At 45.7% G+C, this 21,507-nt stretch overlaps 1 protein-coding gene across 5 annotated transcripts in view; it reads right to left on the reverse strand.

Annotated features, from left to right (window-relative positions):
• Positions 1-21,507, reverse strand: part of LOC123757626 (maltase A2) — a 443,152-nt gene that overhangs the window by 248,297 nt on the left and 173,348 nt on the right. For all 5 annotated transcript variants that reach the window (XM_069326926.1, XM_069326925.1, XM_045741456.2 and 2 more), the window contains 2 exons: positions 7,028-7,235; positions 6,353-6,492 (listed from right to left, as the gene is read on the reverse strand). In XM_069326926.1, coding sequence (XP_069183027.1) covers positions 6,353-6,492; positions 7,028-7,235 — 348 coding nt within the window. The remainder of the gene's footprint in view (positions 1-6,352; positions 6,493-7,027; positions 7,236-21,507) is intronic.

A 21,507-nucleotide genomic window follows, 5' to 3' on the forward strand; every position in this document is an offset into this window, starting at 1 on the left:
GGGATGGTTTGAGAAATTTAAAAAAAGAAGCGGTATTCATAGTGTTGTGAGGCATGGGGAGCCTGCCAGCTCAGACAAACCAGCCGCTGAGAAATTTATTGAAGAATTTAACACTTTGGCGCGTTAATGACTGAACCTCTCGTCAATCATTTTTCTCCCGATTCCTTTCCGACGACGCGGTGCTGAGTCACTCATTAAAATATTTGTTAAAAATTTAAATTTTATCAGATCAATCTGGTAGTGGTTTTAAAATGAGCGCCTTTAGATTGCGCACAATTTAACACCCATGTGTCACTTGAGCAAGACATATATTTTTCCCTTGAATGCACCTCAAGCAGCATTTGAAAAAAATATTTCTATGAAATCCAATTCTTATCCGATCGACTTGGGGATAATTTAAGCATGTTTGCCATTAAATTTTCGTTTTCTCTAATAGTCACATAGCCTATTTGGGAGAACGGAGTTCGCTTGTATCTTCGTGGTAAAACTATTGTAAAATGTTGACCCGACGAGTGTAATCGACGAAGTTTCTTTATTTGGTGCCAGTCAAACGCATCCTTGTGTGACATTTTATACATATGTTCTTCCAGAACATTCTATTGTGAACATATTGGTACAAAATTTAAGTATGTACATTGAAAATTAAGGTCAGGACTGTGAAAAGAATATACACTTTTCAAAAGGTGTTTCGCCCATCTGGCGTCGCGTGTGCCGTAAGAGGTAACACTTCAGCCACTTCCCACACTCTTGCGGGTGGGCTACGATCATGATTCTACATTTATATGCATATGTCCGTGAAGGGAATTTTATTGCGGTCACAGTGATACCAAAATTAACGACGTAACACAATTCTGGGATTGACAAACATGAAAAGATCATAAACATTTCAGTGCGGTTTGACGCTCATGGCTAACGATTGGCATAGTTTTTTATTTGGTGCGGGTCTCATGTCGGGTTTGGTGAAATTTACATATATATTCCTCTAGAGCATTCTCTTGCGAACAAATTGATACCAAATTTAAATACATACATGGAATATTAAGGTGAGCAGACCGAAAAGATTATAAACATTTTAGTGTTGACGCACAGTCGCCCGAAACGAACGGCAAATTCTCCACATAGTATTCAGTTAACTCCCCGGCGCGCTAAAGTGTTAAGGAGTTTGCAGAGGCTGAGGGTTACCTACCGCAACAGGTGTTTAATTGTGATGAAACAGGAATGTTCTGGAAAAGATTGCCTAAGAGGACATACATTACCAAGGAGGAAAAAGCATTGCCCGGACACAAGCCTATGAAAGATAGGGTTACGCTTGTGCTGTGTTCAAATGCGAGTGGCGATTTGAAAATTAAACCCTTGCTAGTGTATCATTCTGAAAATCCAAGGGTTTTCAAACAGTATAAAGTGCAGAAAACCCAAATGTGTATGATGTAGAAGGCTAATAATAAGGCATGGGTGACTAGGATTTTTTTTACAGAGTGGGTGAATGAAGTGGTGTGCCCTGCCATAGAAAAATATCTGCAGGAGAAACATTTGCCACTCAAGGCCCTGCTTCTCCTCGACAATGCTCCTGCTCATCCTCCAGGCGTGGAAGATGATTTGTTGCCCAGATACAATAAATTTTTCACAGTAAAGTTCCTTCCTCCTAACACCACTCGTCTAACTCAGCCTATGTACCAGAAAATCATAGCAAATTTTAAGAAACTTTATAAAAGGGCACTTTTCCAGAAATGTTTTGAAGTGACTGAAGCCACAAACCTCACCCTCAAAAGAGTTCTGGAAACACCATTTTAACATTTGTAGTGCTTTAAAACTCGTTGACAAAGCCTGGCAAGAAGTGACTCAAAGAACCCTGATCTCTGGCTGGAGAAAATTGTGGCCTGAATGTGTGACAGAACTAGACTTTGAGGGGTTTGAGCCTGTAAATGATGCGCCTATTGTTGAGGAAATTGTTACTCTGGGCCGGCAAATGGGCTTGGAATTGGATGGTGATGATGTGGAGGAGTTGGTGGAAAAACACAACGAAGAACTGACCACCGGAGAACTCCAAGCCCTTCAAAAGGAACAGCAAGACGACCCAGCTGATGATGTTTCTCCAGTGGAGGAGGAGGAGGTAGTAGCGAATGTCCCTTCTGCAGAAATTAAGAAGGTGTGTCAGATGTGGGAAGAGATTCAAACTTTTATTGAAAAGACTCACCCAGAGAAAGCTGTAGTAGGCAGTTGCCTTAATCTTTTCAATGACAATGTGATGCCTCACTACAGAGACATCTTGCTCAGAAGGGAAAAACAAGCTTCCATGGACAGATATGTTGTGAGAACATCAAGCAGTGAGCCACAACCAGGACCTAGTGGTATGCAGGCAAAATGTGCCAGAGAATGCACTCCTTAGAGGTCCTCACTGCCTGATGTTATAATGGAAGGGGACTCCCCTTCCAAACAGTAACTCCTCTCCTCCTCTCCTCTCCTCACCATCGTCCATATGCCTACAGCATTCATCACCAATTGTAAATAATAACTTGAACATAGTTTTGTAGTGTAGATTTAGTTGAATTAAGTATAAAATTAGTTTGAAGTGAGGTTTTTGGGTAGTCTGGAACGGATTAATTCATTTCCCATTATTTCTTATGGGGAAATTAGCTTAGAGTTTTCGGGTTACGAGCTGTCTCCAGGAATGGATTAAACTCTTAAACCGAGGTACCACTGTAATTATATTTTGTTACAATAAAGAAGAAAATGCCATGGGTGTTTTGTACTACTGTACATTGCTTCCCAATGAGAAGCAAACTACAAGCAAGTATTAACACAAGGGCAATGCTAGGGAGCACACAAAGAAAACTTTCTGCACATGCAGCTCCAAGCACCTTATACTGCTGGCTCACACAGCAAGAACGTGTGTTGGAACAGCCACAAAGGCAAGAAACCACCACTTAGCTGCAGTAGAACATGGGAGCCAGAGAGAGAGAGAGAGACACACACAAAGAAGGTACCTCAGAAGTCTACCATGAGCTGGTGACCCGGTCTGCCCCCTTCCCCCTCCTCCCTACAAATGAGGTAGGGTGAAGATCATGCTAGTTTCATGAATTTTTGATCATTTGTTTACATTGTTGGAGGAGTTCTCTTGGTGATATTGAGGTATTGATCTCACTTCAAACCAGAAGCGGTCTGTTTTGTTTTACTGACTTTCTGGGTGCTTCCCTGGTAGTGGTGATGATTAAAATTCACAGACAATTTATCATAATGACACCGGTTCCTGCGCCTTTCTGGAGGGGTCCCTGTAGTAATTATGTAATTATAACAGAATTTTATACAATGACAATTACTGTATTTGCATATTAACATTTGTGACGATAACTGCATTCACATAGTAAGGTAACCATGAAATAATAGCAGGATTTTTTCATGTGTGTGAAAGTAAACTCTATTACATCCACATAGAGCTATTATAGTCTATGGAACTCACTCCCTAGTGAACTGAAAAGCTGTCAAACTTTTGCCTTATTTAAAAACAAAAACAAAACGTACCTAATTTCATCTTCTTAGTTTCCTACACTGAGCTTTAAATTTGCTCTGTACCTAGTTTTACCCAATCTCCTAATTTTTATGTATTTAACCCAAACAACCTTATCATTGTGTTCATTACTGTCTTCTTTTATGTGCTAGCCATATGCTGTATTGTGACTACCAATTTTTGACAACTACCATTCAAGCTGTCATTGCAATCAATCTGAACTACCTATGTGCTTTAATATACCTACAATTTTCTCTCATGTTTTTTTTTTTTTTGCCTTGTAACTGTTATCATTTTTTATAAATTTTGCAAGTATTTACCTACTTAAAATTTTCTTAGATTAAGGACCTGCCCGAAACGCTGTGCGTACTAGTGGCTTTACAAGACTGTAATTACCATATTATGTATCCTCACAATCCCAATGTACCTTCTTGTATATACATAAATAAATAAATAAATAAATAAATAAAATAAATAAATAAATAAATTATATCGATATTAGCATCATACATATAAAACCTAGACAATAATAGTTTAAATCAACATATGACGATAACTGCATTACCCCATGAATCAACACAGGACAATAACTGAGGGGACCAAAGTGTCAAAGCTCAACCCCCCCACAAGCGCAACAAGGCGAGTAGTATTGCACTTTAACCCTTAAATTGCGCATGGCAACATATGATGCTTTGACCGACTTGCAGAAAATTGCGCATCGCATCATATGATGCTCTGGATTACTACGTAAGATTTAAACGGCCCGCGGATACACGGGGTTCACCGCACCTTCATCAGGGTTCTTGTAAACAAACGCCATTTAAAAAAAAAATCGTCGGCCAAATTCCCGGGTGTTAGGGGCCTCACTATTGAGTGAGCTAAAAAGCCTGACGCACGCAGCATGAGCTCACAGCACTGCTGTTCAACTTGTGACCACAGCATCGCCTAATAATGCCATAATATACTTGTTCATGCTATTATGTAGCGATGATATTATTACAGAAGCCCCCTGACTGTGATAAAACTGACCAGGGTTCTGATAATAGCAGGATGTGGTGATATTTAGTGCTGTGCTGCATGGAGGGAGGAGTAATGCTGTGGGAAGGAGAGTGGTGGCATTGTCTTCTGACTGTGTATGGCCACCTTTCATTGACTGCACTCACCATACCAGCTTAGTGGTTCGCTATGGTGAATACAAATGTAGATACTTATATATAACGTGTGTATTGAGGGTATAAACAGCAAGAGGAGTAGGTTGGGAGCCACCATTTTGGTGAGGGCGGTGGCATCGTCTGCAGGACTTATCATGTTGTTTACTGATGACCACGATGGTCTTTGGGCACCATTTACTTGTACAAGTATGGTGAATAAAACAGGTAGATATTTATATATAATGTGTGTATATAGCGTAATAACACCACAAACAGTATTGTTGGAGGAGAAATATTAGTGCGTCTGGCCTTGAGGGCGGCCGCCACTAGCTGACTGTGTGAGTAGCTTTGTCTCTGTGCCTTTACTCACCATACAAGCTTAGATGTACAGTTATGGTGAACAAAACATGTAAATACTTATATATAACTCCTGTATATAAAAGCAAAAACAGTATGGTGGGTGGAGAATGGTAGCAAGTCAGGTGAGGTGAGGTGAGGGAGGGAGTGGCAGCCAGTGGCAGCCAGTCACTGCCTGCCACTGCCACTGCCACTCAGCATACCAACTTAGTGGTTTGTCATGGTGAACAAAACATGTAAATACTTATATTTAACGTCTGTATATAAAAGCAAAAACAGTATGATGGGAAGAGAATGGTGGCAAGTCAGGTGAGGTGAGGGAGGGAGGCAGTGGCAGCAAGTGGCGGGCTGCCTCTGGCTTCCACTGCCACTGCCACTCAGCATACCAACTTAGTGGTTCCTTATGGTGAAGGCAAATGTAAATACGTATATATAGCATCTGTATATAGTGAATAAAAGCAAAAACAGTATTGTGGGAGGAGAATGTGGGTGAGTCAGGTGACTTGAGGGAGGGAGCAAGTAGCAGCCAGTGGCGGGCTGCCACTGCCACTGCCACTCAACATGCTAACTTAGTGGTTCATTGTGGTGAACACGAATGTAGATACTTATATATAACGTCTGTATATAGTGAATAAAAGCAAAAACAGTATTGTGGGAGGAGAATGTGGGTGACGTGTTGAGGGAGGGCGTGAGTGGCTGGCTGGTACACGGCGGTCACTCCTCGTTACTTTTAGACTCATAATACCAACTTAGTGGTTCATTATGGTGAACAAAACATACAGATACTTATATGTAACCTGTGTATATAGTGTAATAACTGACAAAGTATTTGTTCACTGTTTGATGAATATAATTGAATCAACAATATGCACACGATATTTTTGGGTACAGAAATGATTCACTCATTTTATTATATAAATATATCAAACTACACACTATTGAATAATATTACAGCAAAAAAACTATGAAAAATCAATCAGAGACATTGAAATAATTAGGTAATTATCTCTTTGTGGCAACTCCGGTCTGACAGCTGGCAAGCAACAGACCGCCTGGGACGCATGCTGAGTCAGCGCCTGTTTTTTGCCAGACTTCCCCGCCCTATAGCGGGCAATATATGCCACTTACGATTCTTTTATTATTTTTCCCATGATCAGTGAACACAAATTAACAGGTTAGGAAGAAAAAAAATTTTTTTTTTTTTTGTTTGCACCTGTGGGTGTCAAATGGTATATTGCCATGCGCCATTTAAGGTTTAAGGAATAACAAACACATTAAATTTATATTTTGGCAACAAGTTGAAAAAATAACAAATAACCATTATAAATGGCACACAGACCTGAGTGATGTCTGTGAAAAAGAAGCCATCAACACCAAGAGACAACCAGTACTGCAGCACGGGGTACACCTCCGCAAGACTCACACTATGGATACTTTTTGCATTTCCTACCCCTTCTTCATTTGCAATGTTTCCCATAACTGTAATGAGAAAAGATAAATAAAGCACTTATTTTTTTCAGTTCAGCATAAATTCATTACAATACATACATATACTGTACACATTAATTTAAGTAATATGAGGAAACATGCAGATATAATTTTATTATACACCATAATGGAGAAACATTAGGCTCAGGATTCTCTGTTTAATTATTTTGACCACTCATTAGCAGTGGTCTGTTTTGTTTCACTGACTTTGTGGGTCCTTCGCTAGTGGTAGCCGACATGATAAATTTGGTTATTATAGCGCCACTACCTTCTGCACCTCTCTGATGAGGACCATGTTCTGACTCATGGTTCCTGGCAGGCCAAAAACAGGTTCACAAAGAAGTCCACAAGGGGCTCCCCCAGAAAGTTTCATATATTTGAAAATAAATTAAGCAATTTTTATATAGAAATGTCTGTTGTGGCCTCTCTTTTATGGGGAGCTATCAGGTGATAGAAGGACAATGGGGTAATATAGAAATAGAGAGAGATTTACAGGAAAGTTAATAAATAAAAAATACTGACTTGCCTGGAACAGTGACTTGCAGAGAATTTAGTGGCATGTCCATTAACAAATACATTCCCTTCTGGTGTAAAAGAGCAGCCAACAGCTTGACGTCATTTGAGTCTCCCAGCAGCGGGTCCACAGCAGTGTAGTTGGTGATGGAGGTCAAGTTGTTCAGGTAGTCGCTAGCTTCCATAATTGAATTGAGCCTCACTGCTTTGATCCCCAAATTCTGATAGTGCAAGAACAGTGAAACATTTGACTGCTTACTTAGGAGATTTTTATTTTACAATATTCTGCAAAAAGTAATCACATGACACTTGATAAAGTTTTACTGTAAGTATCCACTCAATTTAACGGCCTCTTTTATACCGATCTGCCGGTAATAATGACCGGTTTGGGAGACTGGTATCTAGAGCCTCATATGCCGGTCTGGCGGTCGATATTACCGAAGGTCGGTACTGAGTTTGTTTTGGCATCGGGGGTCCTCACATGGCAAGCAGGCTGCCTACCTCTTTCATCCCCTCCCTCACCCCTCACTGAACCTCTCCCCCCCCCCCCCATCCCCCGCCAGCCAGAGAATCTCCATCTAATACAATATAGCATTCATGAAACAAGTATTTTATAACTTTTTATTATCTTAATAATATTACTAAACAAAATCTGTAACCAAAAATATATATATATGATGATGTACATCCAGAATTTAACCCTTTAACTGCGCAATGCGCCTGCAGGCCCAGGCTTCGGGTCTGTTTTTTTATTTTTCATGTTCCATTCAAAACTCCCACAGCTACATGGGGTTCACATCAGCTTCCTCAGGGCTCTTGTAAACAGATGCCATCTTAAAAAAAATCATGGTCCACATTGCTGGGTGTCAGAGCCTCAGTAGTGAGTGAGCAACCAAGGCTGGCGCTCGCAGCATGAGCGCACAGCACTGCTGTTCAGCGTGTGACCACAGCATCGCCTAATTTTGTCAAAATATATATATAATCTGTTTTATTTAGCCATGATAGTATTATAGAAGAGCCCGAGTGTGATAATGACTGGGTACAATGTTCAAATATCAGTGATTCAATGCTGTTCACGATGTTCACAGCGCTAGCCACAGCACCACAGCATTATTTCGTCCATCTAGGAATCTTCAAACGACTTTTTAGGTTCCTTTTCAAAATAAACTTGTGGTCAATTATTCATTTACAGGTATTAGTGACCAGGATTGTGGTTATAATGAGCGTTGTGCATAGGAAGGAGGAATTTTGGTGAGGGAGGGAGGAAGGGGGAGAATTGAGGTAGCCTCACTGTCAATCAATCAATCAATCAACTGGTAATTACCTAAGTGTAATTACCTAAGTGTAGTTACAGGATGAGAGCTACGCTCGTGGTGTCCCGTCTTCCCAGCACTGTGTGGCAGTAACTCTTGTTTTGCTCACCGTACTAGCTTCGTGGTTCACTATGGGGAACACACATGTACACGGGTATATACAGTGTGTGTGAATAGTGTAATAACAGCACCAGGAGTATGTTGTGAGGAGCTATTTTGGTGAGGGAGGTGACGTCGTAATCGTGGCGTCGTCTGCTGTCTGCTGTGTGATTTGTCATGCAGTGTATGGTGGCCACTGTACTGTTTGGACACAATACTGGCTTACTTGCATAGTTCTGGTAAATAAAACATGTAGAAAGGTATATATAACATGTGTAAATCGTGTAATAAATACAATAACAGTATGGTGGGAGGAGCAATGTTGGCAAGTAAGATGTTGGAGTGAGGGAGGGCTGGCTGGGTGTGGCTGCTCACACTCGCGGTGTTCTGAATGTGTTGATGGTGAATGTATATAGTGTGTGACAGTGTATAGTGTGTACATATGTTGTAAATATACATAAATGAACATGAAACATTGGTGTGAATAACTGTATGATGGAAGGAGCAATGTTGGCGAATACAATGTTGGAGGAGTGAGGGAGGGCTGGCTGGGTGTAGCTGCTCACACTCGTGGTGTTCTGAATGTGTTGATGGTGAATGTATATAGTGTGTGACAGTGTATAGTCTGTAAATTAGATTGTATATATACATAAATTAGCATGATGCATGGTAAATATGTGCAACATATGTGTACACAAGTGTCATGCACCTAACAGAGTGTCCTCAGACAGTACGGATGTTTTACTGCCATAATATAGTGTACGTGTTCATTATACAAAGGATTAGCACGTAAACACAAATAAAATGTATTTGGAACTGTGCGCAAAAAATGAACAAAAATATATTCGCGGCAACTCGCGCTCCCCGCCCCGGGCGCCCCACCGGCCCCGGGAGCTTACTGCACGGGCGCACGGGGAATGATGACGTCACACGCCATCTTATGGACCCTATAGCAGCCGAAGTAAGTACAAGTTCAAATTTGTTTTGACATACCCATACTGGGGGAAGGGTTTTTGACACTTTAAAAAAACTAAAGAATTTTTTCAGGATAATTTATTTCCTGCGCACTAGGGGAGTGCCATATTTATAGGCCGCGCAGTTAAAGGGATAAGAAACAAATCTGGTTAACTGGCTCAAGTGTGTTAGACTTATCAGAGTGAGGCGGTCCTTCCCCACCACTGACACACCTCCCCCACCCGCAGCCCCCCCTACATCCCATACACACTCTCTCTCTGCTTCACCTCAACTCAACATCCATCCCTCCATAATTCATCCATCTCTCCCTCCCTCCCTCCTTCCTTCCATCCCTCCCTCTTTCCATCCATCCCTCCCTCCCTCCCTCCCTCCTTCCATCCCTCCCTCCCTCCCTCCTTCCTTGAATCCCTCCCACCTTCCATCCCTCCCTCCCTCCCTCCTTCCATCCCTCCCTCCCTCCCTCCTTCCATCCCTCCCTCCCTCCCTCCTTCCATCCCTCCCTCCCTCCCTCCTTCCATCCCTCCCTCCCTCCCTTCCTCCATCCATCCATCCCTCCCTCCCTCCCTCCCTCCCTCCCTCCCATCCCTCCCTTCCTCCCTCCACTCCATCCCTCCCTCCATCCATCAATCCCTCCCTCCCTCCATCCTTCCATCCACTCATCCATTCATCCATCCATCCATCCCCCTTCTCCCTCCATCCATCTTCTCCCTTCCTCCATCCATCAATACATCCATCCCTCCCTCCATCCAACCCTCTCTCCATCTCTCCCTCCATCCATCCATCCCTACCTTCATCCCTCCATCAATCCAATCAATCCATCCATCCATCCATCCATCCATCCATCCATCCATCCCTCTCACCCTCCATCCTTCCATTCCTACCTCCATCCTTCCATCCATCCCTCCCTCCATCAATCAATCCATCCTCTCCCTCCCTGCCTACCTCCCAGCCTTCTGCCTGCCTGCCTACCTCCCAGCCTCTGCCTGCCTGCCTACCTCCCAGCCTCTGCCTGCCTGCCTCCCTGCCTGCCTCCCTCCCTGCCTACCTCCCAGCCTCCCTCCCTGCCTCCCTCCCAGCCTCTGTCTGCCTGCCTCCCTCCCTGCCTCCCTCCCAGCCTCTGTCTGCCTGCCTCCCTCCCTGCCTACCTCCCAGGCTCTGCCTGCCTTCCTCCCTTCCTGCCTACCTCCCAGCCTCCCTCCCTGCCTACCTCCCAGGCTCTGCCTGCCTTCCTCCCTTCCTGCCTACCTCCCAGCCTCCCTCCCTGCCTCCCTCCCAGCCTCTGTCTGCCTGCTTCCCTCCCTGCCTACCTCCCAGCCTCTGTCTGCCTGCCTCCCTCCCTGCCTACCTCCCAGCCTCCCTCCCTGCCTACCTCCCAGCCTCTGTCTGCCTGCCTCCCTCCCTGCCTACCTCCCAGCCTCCCTCCCTGCCAACCTCCCAGCCTCTGCCTGCCTGCCTCCCTCCCTGCCTACCTCCCAGCCTCCCTCCCTGCCTACCTCCCAGCCTCCCTCCCTGCCTTCCTCCCAGCCTCTGCCTGCCTGCCTCCCTCCCTGCCTACCTCCCAGCCTCTGCCTGCCTGCCTCCCTCCCTGCCTACCTCCCAGCCTCTGTCTGCCTGCCTCCCTCCCTGCCTACCTCCCAGCCTCCCTCCCTGCCTACCTCCCAGCCTCTGCCTGCCTGCCTCCCTCCCTGCCTACCTCCCAGCCTCTGCCTGCCTGCCTCCCTCCCTGCCTACCTCCCAGCCTCCCTCCCTGCCTACCTCCCAGCCTCTGCCTGCCTGCCTCCCTCCCTGCCTAACTCCCAGCCTCTGTCTGCCTGCCTCCCTCCCTGCCTACTTCCCAGCCTCTGCCTGCCTGCCTCCCTCCCTGCCTACCTCCCAGCCTCTGCCTGCCTGTCTCCCTCCCTGCCTACCTCCCAGCCTCTGCCTGCCTGCCTCCCTCCCTGCCTACCTCCCAGCCTCTGCCTGCCTGCCTCCCTCCCTGCCTACCTCCCAGCCTCCCTCCCTGCCAACCTCCCAGCCTCTGCCTGCCTGCCTCCCTCCCTGCCTACCTCCCAGCCTCCCTCCCTGCCTACCTCCCAGCCTCCCTCCCTGCCAACCTCCCAGCCTCTGCCTGCCTGCCTCCCTCCCTGCCTACCTCCCAGCCTCCCTCCCTGCCAACCTCCCAGCCTCTGCCTGCCTGCCTCCCTCCCTGCCTACCTCCCAGCCTCCCTCCCTGCCTACCTCCCAGCCTCTGCCTGCCTGCCTCCCTCCCTGCCTACCTCCCAGCCTCTGCCTGCCTGCCTCCCTCCCTGCCTACCTCCCAGCCTCTGTCTGCCTGCCTCCCTCCCTGCCTACCTCCCAGCCTCCCTCCCTGCCTACCTCCCAGCCTCTGCCTGCCTGCCTCCCTCCCTGCCTACCTCCCAGGCTCTGCCTGCCTGCCTCCCTCCCTGCCTACCTCCCAGCCTCTGTCTGCCAGCCTCCCTCCCTGCCTACCTCCCAGCCTCCCTCCCTGCCTACCTCCCAGCCTCTGCCTGCCTGCCTGCCTCCCTCCCTGCCTACCTCCCAGGCTCTGCCTGCCTGCCTCCCTCCCTGCCTACCTCCCAGCCTCTGCCTGCCTGCCTCCCTCCCTGCCTACCTCCCAGCCTCTGCCTGCCTGCCTCCCTCCCTGCCTACCTCCCAGCGTCTGCCTGCCTGCCGCCCTCCCTGCCTACCTCCCAGACTCCTTCCCTGCCTACCTCCCAGCCTCTGCCTGCCTGCCTCCCTCCCTGCCTACCTCCCAGCCTCCCTCCCTGCCTACCTCCCAGCCTCTGCCTGCCTGCCTCCCTCCCTGCCAACCTCCCAGCCTTTGCCTGCCTGCCTCCCTCCCTGCCTACCTCCCAGCCTTTGCCTGCCTGCCTCCCTCCCTGCCTACCTCCCAGCCTCTGCCTGCCTGCCTCCCTCCCTGCCTACCTCCCAGCCTCCCTCCCTGCCTACCTCCCAGCCTCTGCCTGCCTGCCTCCCTCCCTGCCAACCTCCCAGCCTTTGCCTGCCTGCCTCCCTCCCTGCCAACCTCCCAGCCTTTGCCTGCCTGCCTCCCTCCCTGCCTACCTCCCAGCCTCTGCCTGCCTGCCTCCCTCCCTGCCTACCTCCCAGCCTTTGCCTGCCTGCCTCCCTCCCTGCCTACCTCCCAGCCTCTGCCTGCCTGCCTCCCTCCCTGCCTACCTCCCAGCCTTTGCCTGCCTGCCAACCTCCCTGCCAACCTCCCAGCCTTTGCCTGCCTGCCTCCCTCCCTGCCAACCTCCCAGCCTCTGTCTGCCTGCCTCCCTCCCTGCCAACCTCCCAGCCTTTGCCTGCCTGCCTCCCTCCCAGCCTACCTCCCAGCCTCTGCCTGCCTGCCTCCCTCCCTGCCTACCTCCCAGCCTCCCTCCCTGCCTACCTCCCAGCCTCTGCCTGCCTGCCTCCCTCCCTGCCTACCTCCCAGCCTCCCTCCCAGCCTCTGTCTGCCTGCCTCCCTCCCTGCCTACCTCCCAGCCTCCCTCCCTGCCAACCTCCCAGCCTCTGCCTGCCTGCCTCCCTCCCTGCCTACCTCCCAGCCTCCCTCCCTGCCTACCTCCCAGCCTCCCTCCCTGCCTACCTCCCAGCCTCCCTCCCTGCCTACCTCCCAGCCTCTGCCTGCCTGCCTCCCTCCCTGCCTACCTCCCAGCCTCTGCCTGCCTGCCTCCCTCCCTGCCTACCTCCCAGCCTCCCTCCCAGCCTCTGTCTGCCTGCCTCCTTCCCTGCCTCCCTCCCTGCCAACCTCCCAGCCTCTGCCTGCCTGCCTCCCTCCCTGCCTACCTCCCTGCCTACCTCCCAGCCTCTGCCTGCCTGCCTCCCTCCCTGCCTACCTCCCAGCCTCTGCCTGCCTGCCGCCCTCCCTGCCTACCTCCCAGCCTCTGCCTGCCTGCCTCCCTCCCTGCCTACCTCCCAGGCTCTGCCTGCCTGCCTCCCTCCCTGCCTACCTCCCAGGCTCTGCCTGCCTGCCTCCCTCCCTGCCAACCTCCCAGCCTTTGCCTGCCTGCCTCCCTCCCTGCCTACCTCCCAGCCTCTGCCTGCCTGCCTCCCTCCCTGCCTACCTCCCAGGCTCTGCCTGCCTGCCTCCCTCCCTGCCTACCTCCCAGCCTCTGCCTGCCTGCCTCCCTCCCTGCCTACCTCCCAGCCTCTGCCTGCCTGCCTCCCTCCCTGCCTACCTCCCAGGCTCTCCCTGCCTGCCTGTCTATATTTCAGCCTCTCCTTCACTGCCTGCCTCCCTCCCTGCCTACCTCCCAGGCTCTCCCTGCCTGCCTGCCTATATTTCAGCCTCGTCCTTCACTGCCTGCCTGCCTGCCCATCCACTCACCAGTCAGCCATCACTGACACAATGAGTGCATTTGGAGCCAACATGGATGCACGGATGTTCCTTGATTGCACAGATATGTCCAACAAAGTCACGGAATGAACACTCCAGCCTCATGACAAATCAAAACAATGTGCCGCGAATCTGTGACGTCACAGGGTAGAAGGCACTACAGTGGTGGACCAAGTGGCTGTCTGTATGAAAATATATCTTACCTGAATGTTACCTGAAAAATTACCAACACTTCACTTTGGAAATACCGGAGCTCCAGAAATAACAACCAGGGTGTAGCCCAATATAAGCCGTTAAATCGAGTACATACTGTACTTAAATACAGATAAAAGGCAGTCAGCACAGCTATCTGATTTAAAAGATTAATAGCTGAATTATTAGCCATTATTAGAATATAATCATGGTACAAGTTCATTTTAAATTACCTTAATCAAGTAAGAATTATGAGCTAAATTGCTAACACTTGTTTAATCATTTTCTGAATGTTTGTGTGATGACAACCATTTAGGAATAATGTGATCTATGTATGTCTTGTGATTTCCTGTTTCCTTTGATACTTCAAATAGAATCTAAGAAAAGCATTTCAACAACCTATGTGGCAGCATACAAAATGTTCACTAAATAATTTTCTGTCACATTAGCGAAACATTATATTAGCCAGTTGTTTGCACTGCAAAGCTGGTACAGAGTTGGCAAGGAAGTGAATGAGATGTATGTCAAGTTTTGTGAAATATATGATAAAGGCACAAAAAAATTTATACCAAAACAGAGAAGCAGAACTAGGAAACAGGATTGGTTCAACAGAAAGTGCGAGAGGGCCAGAGACCTAAAAGACACAAAAATGGAATCAATACAGGAAGAGGCCAAACCCCCAAACATACTGTACCAGCGATACAAAGATGCGAGAAACAACTACAGTACATGGCAGTGAGGAGAGAGGCAGAAAGAAATTTTGAAAAAGGGATTGCAGACAAATGTAAAACAGAACCAGGTCTATTCTATAAATTCATAAACAACAAATTGCAGGTAAAGGATAATATTCAGAGGTTGAAAATGGGAAATAGATTCACGGAAAATGAAAAGGAAATGTGTGACACACTAAATGAAAAGTTCCAAAGTGTGTTTGTACAAAATGAAATCTTCAGGGAACCAGACACAATAAGAATTCCAGAGAACAACATAGAGCACATAGAGGTGTCTAGAAACGAAGTGGAAAAAATGCTCAAGGAGCTACATAAGAACAAAGCAGTTGGTCCAGATGGAGTTTCACCATGGGTTCTGAGAGAATGTGCACCTGAGCTCAGCATTCCTCTTCAACTGATTTTTCAGGCATCCCTGTATACAGGAGTTGTAGCTGATGTGTGGAAAAAGGCTAATATAGTTCCAATCTACAAAAGTGGAAGCAGGGAAGACCCCCTTAATTATAGACCGGTATCATTGACAAGTGTAATAGTCAAAATATTGGAAAAAATAATTAAATCTAAATGGGTAGAACACCTGGAGAGAAATGATATAATATCAGACAGACAGTAATGGTTTTCAATCTGGAAGATCCTGTGTATCGAATTTACTCAGTTTCTATGATCGAGCAACAGAGATATTACAGGAAAGAGATGGTTGGGTTGACTGCATCTATCTGGACCTAAAAAAGGCTTTCGACAGAGTTCCACATAAGAGGTTGTTCTGGAAACTGGAAAATATTGTAGGAGTGACAGGTACGCTTCTAACATGGATGAAAAATTTTCTGACTGATAGAAAAATGAGGGCTGTGATCAGAGGCAATGTATCGGACTGGAGAAATGTCACAAGTGGAATACCACAGGGTTCAGTTCTTGCACCAGTGATGTTTATTGTCTACATTTAAGATCTACCAGTTGGTATATAGAATTAGAATTATATGAACATGTTTGCTGATGATGCTAAGATAATAGGAAGGATAAGAAACTTGGATGACTGTCATGCCCTTCAAGATGACCTGGACAAAATAAGTATATGGAGCACCACTTGGCAAATGGAATTTAATGTTAATAAATGCCATGTTATGGAATGTGGAATAGGAGAACACAGACCCCACACAACCTATATATTATGTGAGAAATCTTTAAAGAATTCTGATAAAGAAAGAGATCTAGGGGTGGTTCTAGATAGAAAACTATCACCTGAGGACCACATAAAGAATATTGTGCGAGGAGCCTATGCCACGCTTTCTAACTTCAGAATTGCTTTTGAATACATGGATGGCGATATACTAAAGAAATTGTTCACAACTTTTGTTAGGCCAAAGCTAGAATATGCAGAGGTTGTGTGGTGCCCATATCTTAACACTTTGTGTGGATCAGGACTTCGCCCGGAGTCCTGATCCGCCTACCCGCTTCCGCGATGTGGACATAAAATGATGTCCTGAAAAAAATATTTGTATAAAATTCAATTTTAATCCGATTTACTTTGGGTTTGTTTCAAACTGCGCGCCATGAGGCTCTCTTTCTCACCACCAGGCTGCATGGTACAATAAGTTCATGAAAGGTGTGGACCACTTCGATCAAATGGTATTACCATTTTACCAGGAAAACTCACAAGTGGACCTAAAAGATAACGTTTTATTTCCTGCAAATGGCTTTGCATAATGCCTTTGTTTTGTACAAATACAACACAACTGATCAAAAAAAGCTAACATTGATACAGTTCCACGAGGTGGCAAATTGGGCCCTATTGTGCTGGGACCCGGAAGATTGACCTCAAACAACAACAGTATCTCAACACTTGCGGCACGCTCCAGACATATATGATGACACAGGTCCTGCCTATGCTGACGCCATGCAAACTCCTGGACCATCTGGTGTGAGGCGGCCCTTGTTCACTTCAACACCTCAAGCTGAAGCAGCAACCGAATCAGAACCCGAGATGTCTGGCACACTGCCATTTGACAAGACGGTTTTGTCAGATGACTCTGACTCTGACTCAAATGTTGAACCTCCAGCGATTCAGTTGATTCTGAAAATCGCATGAACTACAAACTGAAACGAGTATTTTGATACCAGAATGAACACTGTATCACATAAACTGCCATAAGTAGACTCGAACCTTCATAGAATTTTTTTTGGGTGTAGCATGTGTCTGCATGAGTGTCCCAAACGGGTTGCAGATGGGTGACTTTAGCCGTTTATACTGGTAATGTATTTTGTATTTTGATACCAGAATGAACACTGTATCACATAAACTGCCATAAGTAGACTCGAGCCTTTATAGATTTTTTTTTGGGTGTAGCGTGTGTCTGCATGAGTGTCCCAAACGGGTTGCAGGTGGGTGACTTTAGCCGTTTATACTGGTAATGCTTCCCCCATATCATGTATTATATGCATATGTCTGTTTAGGGAATTTTATTCCGATCAATGTACAACCAAAAATAACTGTGTGCAACAAGTATAAACTTGACAAACATAAGAAAAGTAAAAACATTTCGTGTGTGTTTGACGCTCACTGATATGTTCCAGCGTTGTTTTATATTTGGCGCTATTTTATATTACGCTTTGTTGATCTTTTTTACCTACGGGCTCATAGAACATTCTATTGCGAATGCATTGACACAAAAATGAATGACGTACATAGAATAATAATGTCAGGACAGTGAAATAAGTATAAACTTTCAAAGCGCCGTATCGCACATGTGTGTCCCGTCACCGATACCGGATAACAATTTCACCACTTCCAATACTCTTGCGGGTGGGCCGCGATCATTATTCTACGTTTATATTCATATCACCGTGTTGGGAATTTCATTGCGAGTCCATTGATACCAAAATTAACGCTGTAGGACAAGTGTGGAGGTGATAACAATCCCAAGAGTAAAAATATTTTGTTGCTGTTGGGCGCTCACGGCGAGTCATCTTCGTAGTTATTTATTTCGTGCTGGTATCCTTATACTTTTCATGACTTTTTTTTACTGATGTTCTTCTAAAGAATTTTATTGCGAACACGTTGGTACCAAAATGAAACATGTAGCTCGAGAACTAAGGTCAGGAGAGTAAAAAGAGTATACACATTTTTGTTTTTATGCTTACGCGACAAAAACGCCGCGCGCACATACCGCTTTTTTTTTTACCTTCGCCGGGCGCGTGAAAGTGTTAAGAAGCACATCAACAAACTGGAAAAGGTGCAAAGACATGCTACTAAGTGGCTCCCAGAACTGAAGAGCAAGAGCTACGAGGAGAGGTTAGAGGCATTAAATATGCCAAAACTAGAAGACAGAAGAAAACGAGGTGATATGATCACTACATACAAAATAGTAACAGGAATTGATAAAATCGATAGGGAAGATGTCCTGAGACCTGGAACTTTAAGAACAAGAGGTCATAGATATAAACTAGCTAAACACAGATGCTGAAGAAATATAAGAAAATTCACTTTCGCAAACAGAGTGGTAGACGGTTGGAACAAGTTGGGGGGAGAAGGTGGTGGAGGCCAAGACCGTCAGTAGTTTCAAAGCGTTATATGACAAAGAGTGCTCGGAAGACGGGACACCACGAGCGTAGCTCTCATCCTGTAACTACACTTAGGTAATTACAGAGCATCACTTGGTTTCTGAACTTTAGTTATCCGAAACTTCCAGTTTCCCGATTGGGCTTGGAGAGTCATGCTACATGAACTAAGTTCGGGTAGGAAGCAGTCCGCCAAGCCTCACGCGGACTGGGGGTTGGGGGTTACCCTACACAAACCAAGTTCGGGTGAGAACCAAGCATCGCTCCAGCCCGTTGTGGGTGGGTGGGTGGGAGATGGTTTAGTTTGCCCACTGACCATGTCGGGCGCCACCACACTAGTGCCTGCTACCCTGTGACATCACAGATTCATGGCCTATTGTTCCCATTGTTTAAATTTGTCACGAGACTGGAGTGTTCATTCCGTGACTTTGTTTTACATATCAGCACAATCAAGGAATATCTGTACACCTGTCGGCTCCAAATGCAAGCATTGTGTCAGTGAAAGCATCATCAAGCGGGTTACATAAAAGAAAGAGGTCAGTGATGACATTTGAGAAGAAAGTTAAAATAATTAAGAAGGTGGAGAGCGGTGTCCCAAGAAGTGCCGTGTGCGCTGAATATGGCATTAGCAAAAGTACTGTTTTTGATCTTAAGGCTAAACCTATCATTTTTTACTATTTCTCTAAAAGTGAAAGTTGTAAGGCAATACGAAATAGAAAGGTAGTAAGTAAAGCAAAGGTGGAGAGTGTTGATAACGCAGTGTGGGAGTGGTACAAACAGAGGTGTGAGGTGACAAAGAAGCCAGTAGCAGGCTGGCTGCTCGTGGAAAAGGCATGTGAATTTCACCAAGCAATGAAAATTACTCAAAAGTGTGTATACAGTGATGGATGGCTCAGAAGTTTTAAAACCCGTCATGGCATTAGGTTCATTAAAGGTGCATGGTGAAAGACAATCTGCTGATATTGTTGGTGCTGATGAGTATGCAAGTAAATTTGTGGAGATAGTACAGGAACAAAATTTATCTCCAGAGAAAATTTATAATACTGATGAGACAGGTTTGTACTGGCATATGCTACCCACAGACACGATGGCTCATAGTGGTGAGGACAATCCTTCAGGTGGTTATATACAGAACAGAGAATTTATTTTGTTGTGCTGTGCAAATGCAGCTGGCATGCACAAATTAAAATTACTTGTGATTGGAATTAGCAAAAACTCCAGGGCTTTAAAGTCAGCCAGGTGCCTCCCTGTGATTTATAGGGACCAGCCAAGTGCGTGGATGTCTCGAGTAATATTTGTCAAGTGGTTTAATAAGAACTTTGTACCCGAGGTGAAGGAGCACCTGAAAAGTGTTGGTCTCCCGCAAAACAGCAAAGTTGTGCTGCTGCTAGATAATAGTTCAATGCTTCCACGAGGTGATGAGCTAGTAAATGGCAATATTATTGGAACGTTCTTGCCACCCAATACAACTTCAGTGATCCAACCCATGGATCAAGGAAGAATTAAGAACCTTAAACACCACTATAAGAGGATGTTTGCCAGACGTCTTAATAATCAGCTAGGAACAATTAAGGACTTTAATAAAGTCTTCACAATAAAGTCAGCGATCTGGTCTATTGCTAGTGCATGGGATGAGGTACAGCAGGCAACACTAAGAAATGGTTGGAAAGAACTTTGGCCCACGTCAAAACTGTTTCTTGAGCAAGATGACGAGGCAGATTTTGAAGGATTTGCGGCGAAGAAAGTTAGCGAGAGGAAAAAATTAAGAGAGGAACTCCTAGCCTATGTCAAGGAGATTAAGTCCCCTAAGCTGAGAGCAGAACTGGTGACTGAAACAATAGAAGATGACATAGATAGGTGGAAAGATTTTGATGAAAAAGCCTCAAACAATCGAAACACAACTAATGATGAAATTATAGAATTAGTATGTGCAGCAAAAAAGCCAGAAGAGTGCAATGAAGAAGATGGCAAGGAAGAGGATAAAGAAAGGTTAGAGGAAAAATGTAATATGGAAAAAGTTCAGCAATATTTTGAAGGCATTCTGGCATTTATGGACACGAGTTACAGCGAGTTTGAAACAGGATATGATGAGTCAGTACAATTTGCATATGAAATTTTTAAAAACAAGATCAAAGGGAATGAAACATATGTCAATTAAAGAGTCTTTTGCAATGGCTTCCAAGAAAGCTCGCATTGCATCACCTGCACCTGACTCATCGCATGTTGACCCAGTCAAGCCAACAGCTTCAGTCAACCCCAACACCATTAACATCCACCACCACCTCTTCCATGTAAATAACTATGCTTCATCAACATCGATCATCAACATAAGCAGATCAGGACTTCACTTACTGATGAGTACAAACAAAATACGGTCGCATTTATGCTCTGAACCTGTCGATTTTTCCCCTAGAGTTTTTCATATATTTTTTATCCATTTTTTTTTACATTTCTAATTTATTCTTTCCCTCCATTTCTCGTTTACGAACTTACATGAAAACCCGACAGGTCTCGTCCCCAAGGAGTTCGGAAACCAAGTGGTGCTCTGTATATAAACATTGAAAACAATTTGGGCTAACATAAGAAGATAGCCATGTATGAAAGTGTTAACTACTGTAGAATTATATAACAGGGCATTACTTACTAGGCAATCTAGTTACTATGCATAGTATAACTATTACTTTAATTGTATTCTTAGTGTCTATTTGGTCATCTGATTCTGCATAGCTCTCAACTCCTGTTGGACTCGTACATTATTTTTTTTATTACAGTACATCCACTGGTACTTTGTCGTCATCTCTAAGTGTTTGTCGATAGCAGCACATGGTAGTTGAATGGGCTCTTGAGCATCTCTTGGGCTTTCTTAACCTTGTTGCTTGTGTTGTTTACTTACTGGGATGGGTATAGCTCAAGAATTTGTATCACTTTCTGCACTACAGGACTCACTTATGCTAGAATCATCTTGTGTGAGTTTCTCTGCACCTACAGTGGATCCTATGTTGCTACTTTCATCAATGATGTTTTGGGGTTCAGTTCTGTGGCAATCTTTCCCTCCATTGCTCAAGTAATATACAGTTAGTTCAAACCTCAGATGAGACGCCATATACTGCACACACACCAAACCGGTCAGGAATATGGTCTCTTCACCAGCAGCTCATTCTCATTTGTCTGTATGTTTGCTGCAGATTGATTGGCTATGCATTATCTCTATCTATCACTGGGCATGACTCTCTGGCTTCAATTGGACTGCATATTTAAGGTTCATTACCTGATCTAGGATTGTTCCTTCCAC

The sequence above is a fragment of the Procambarus clarkii genome, chromosome 19, assembly GCF_040958095.1.
Source record: "Procambarus clarkii isolate CNS0578487 chromosome 19, FALCON_Pclarkii_2.0, whole genome shotgun sequence".
Lineage (NCBI taxonomy): Eukaryota > Metazoa > Arthropoda > Malacostraca > Decapoda > Cambaridae > Procambarus > Procambarus clarkii.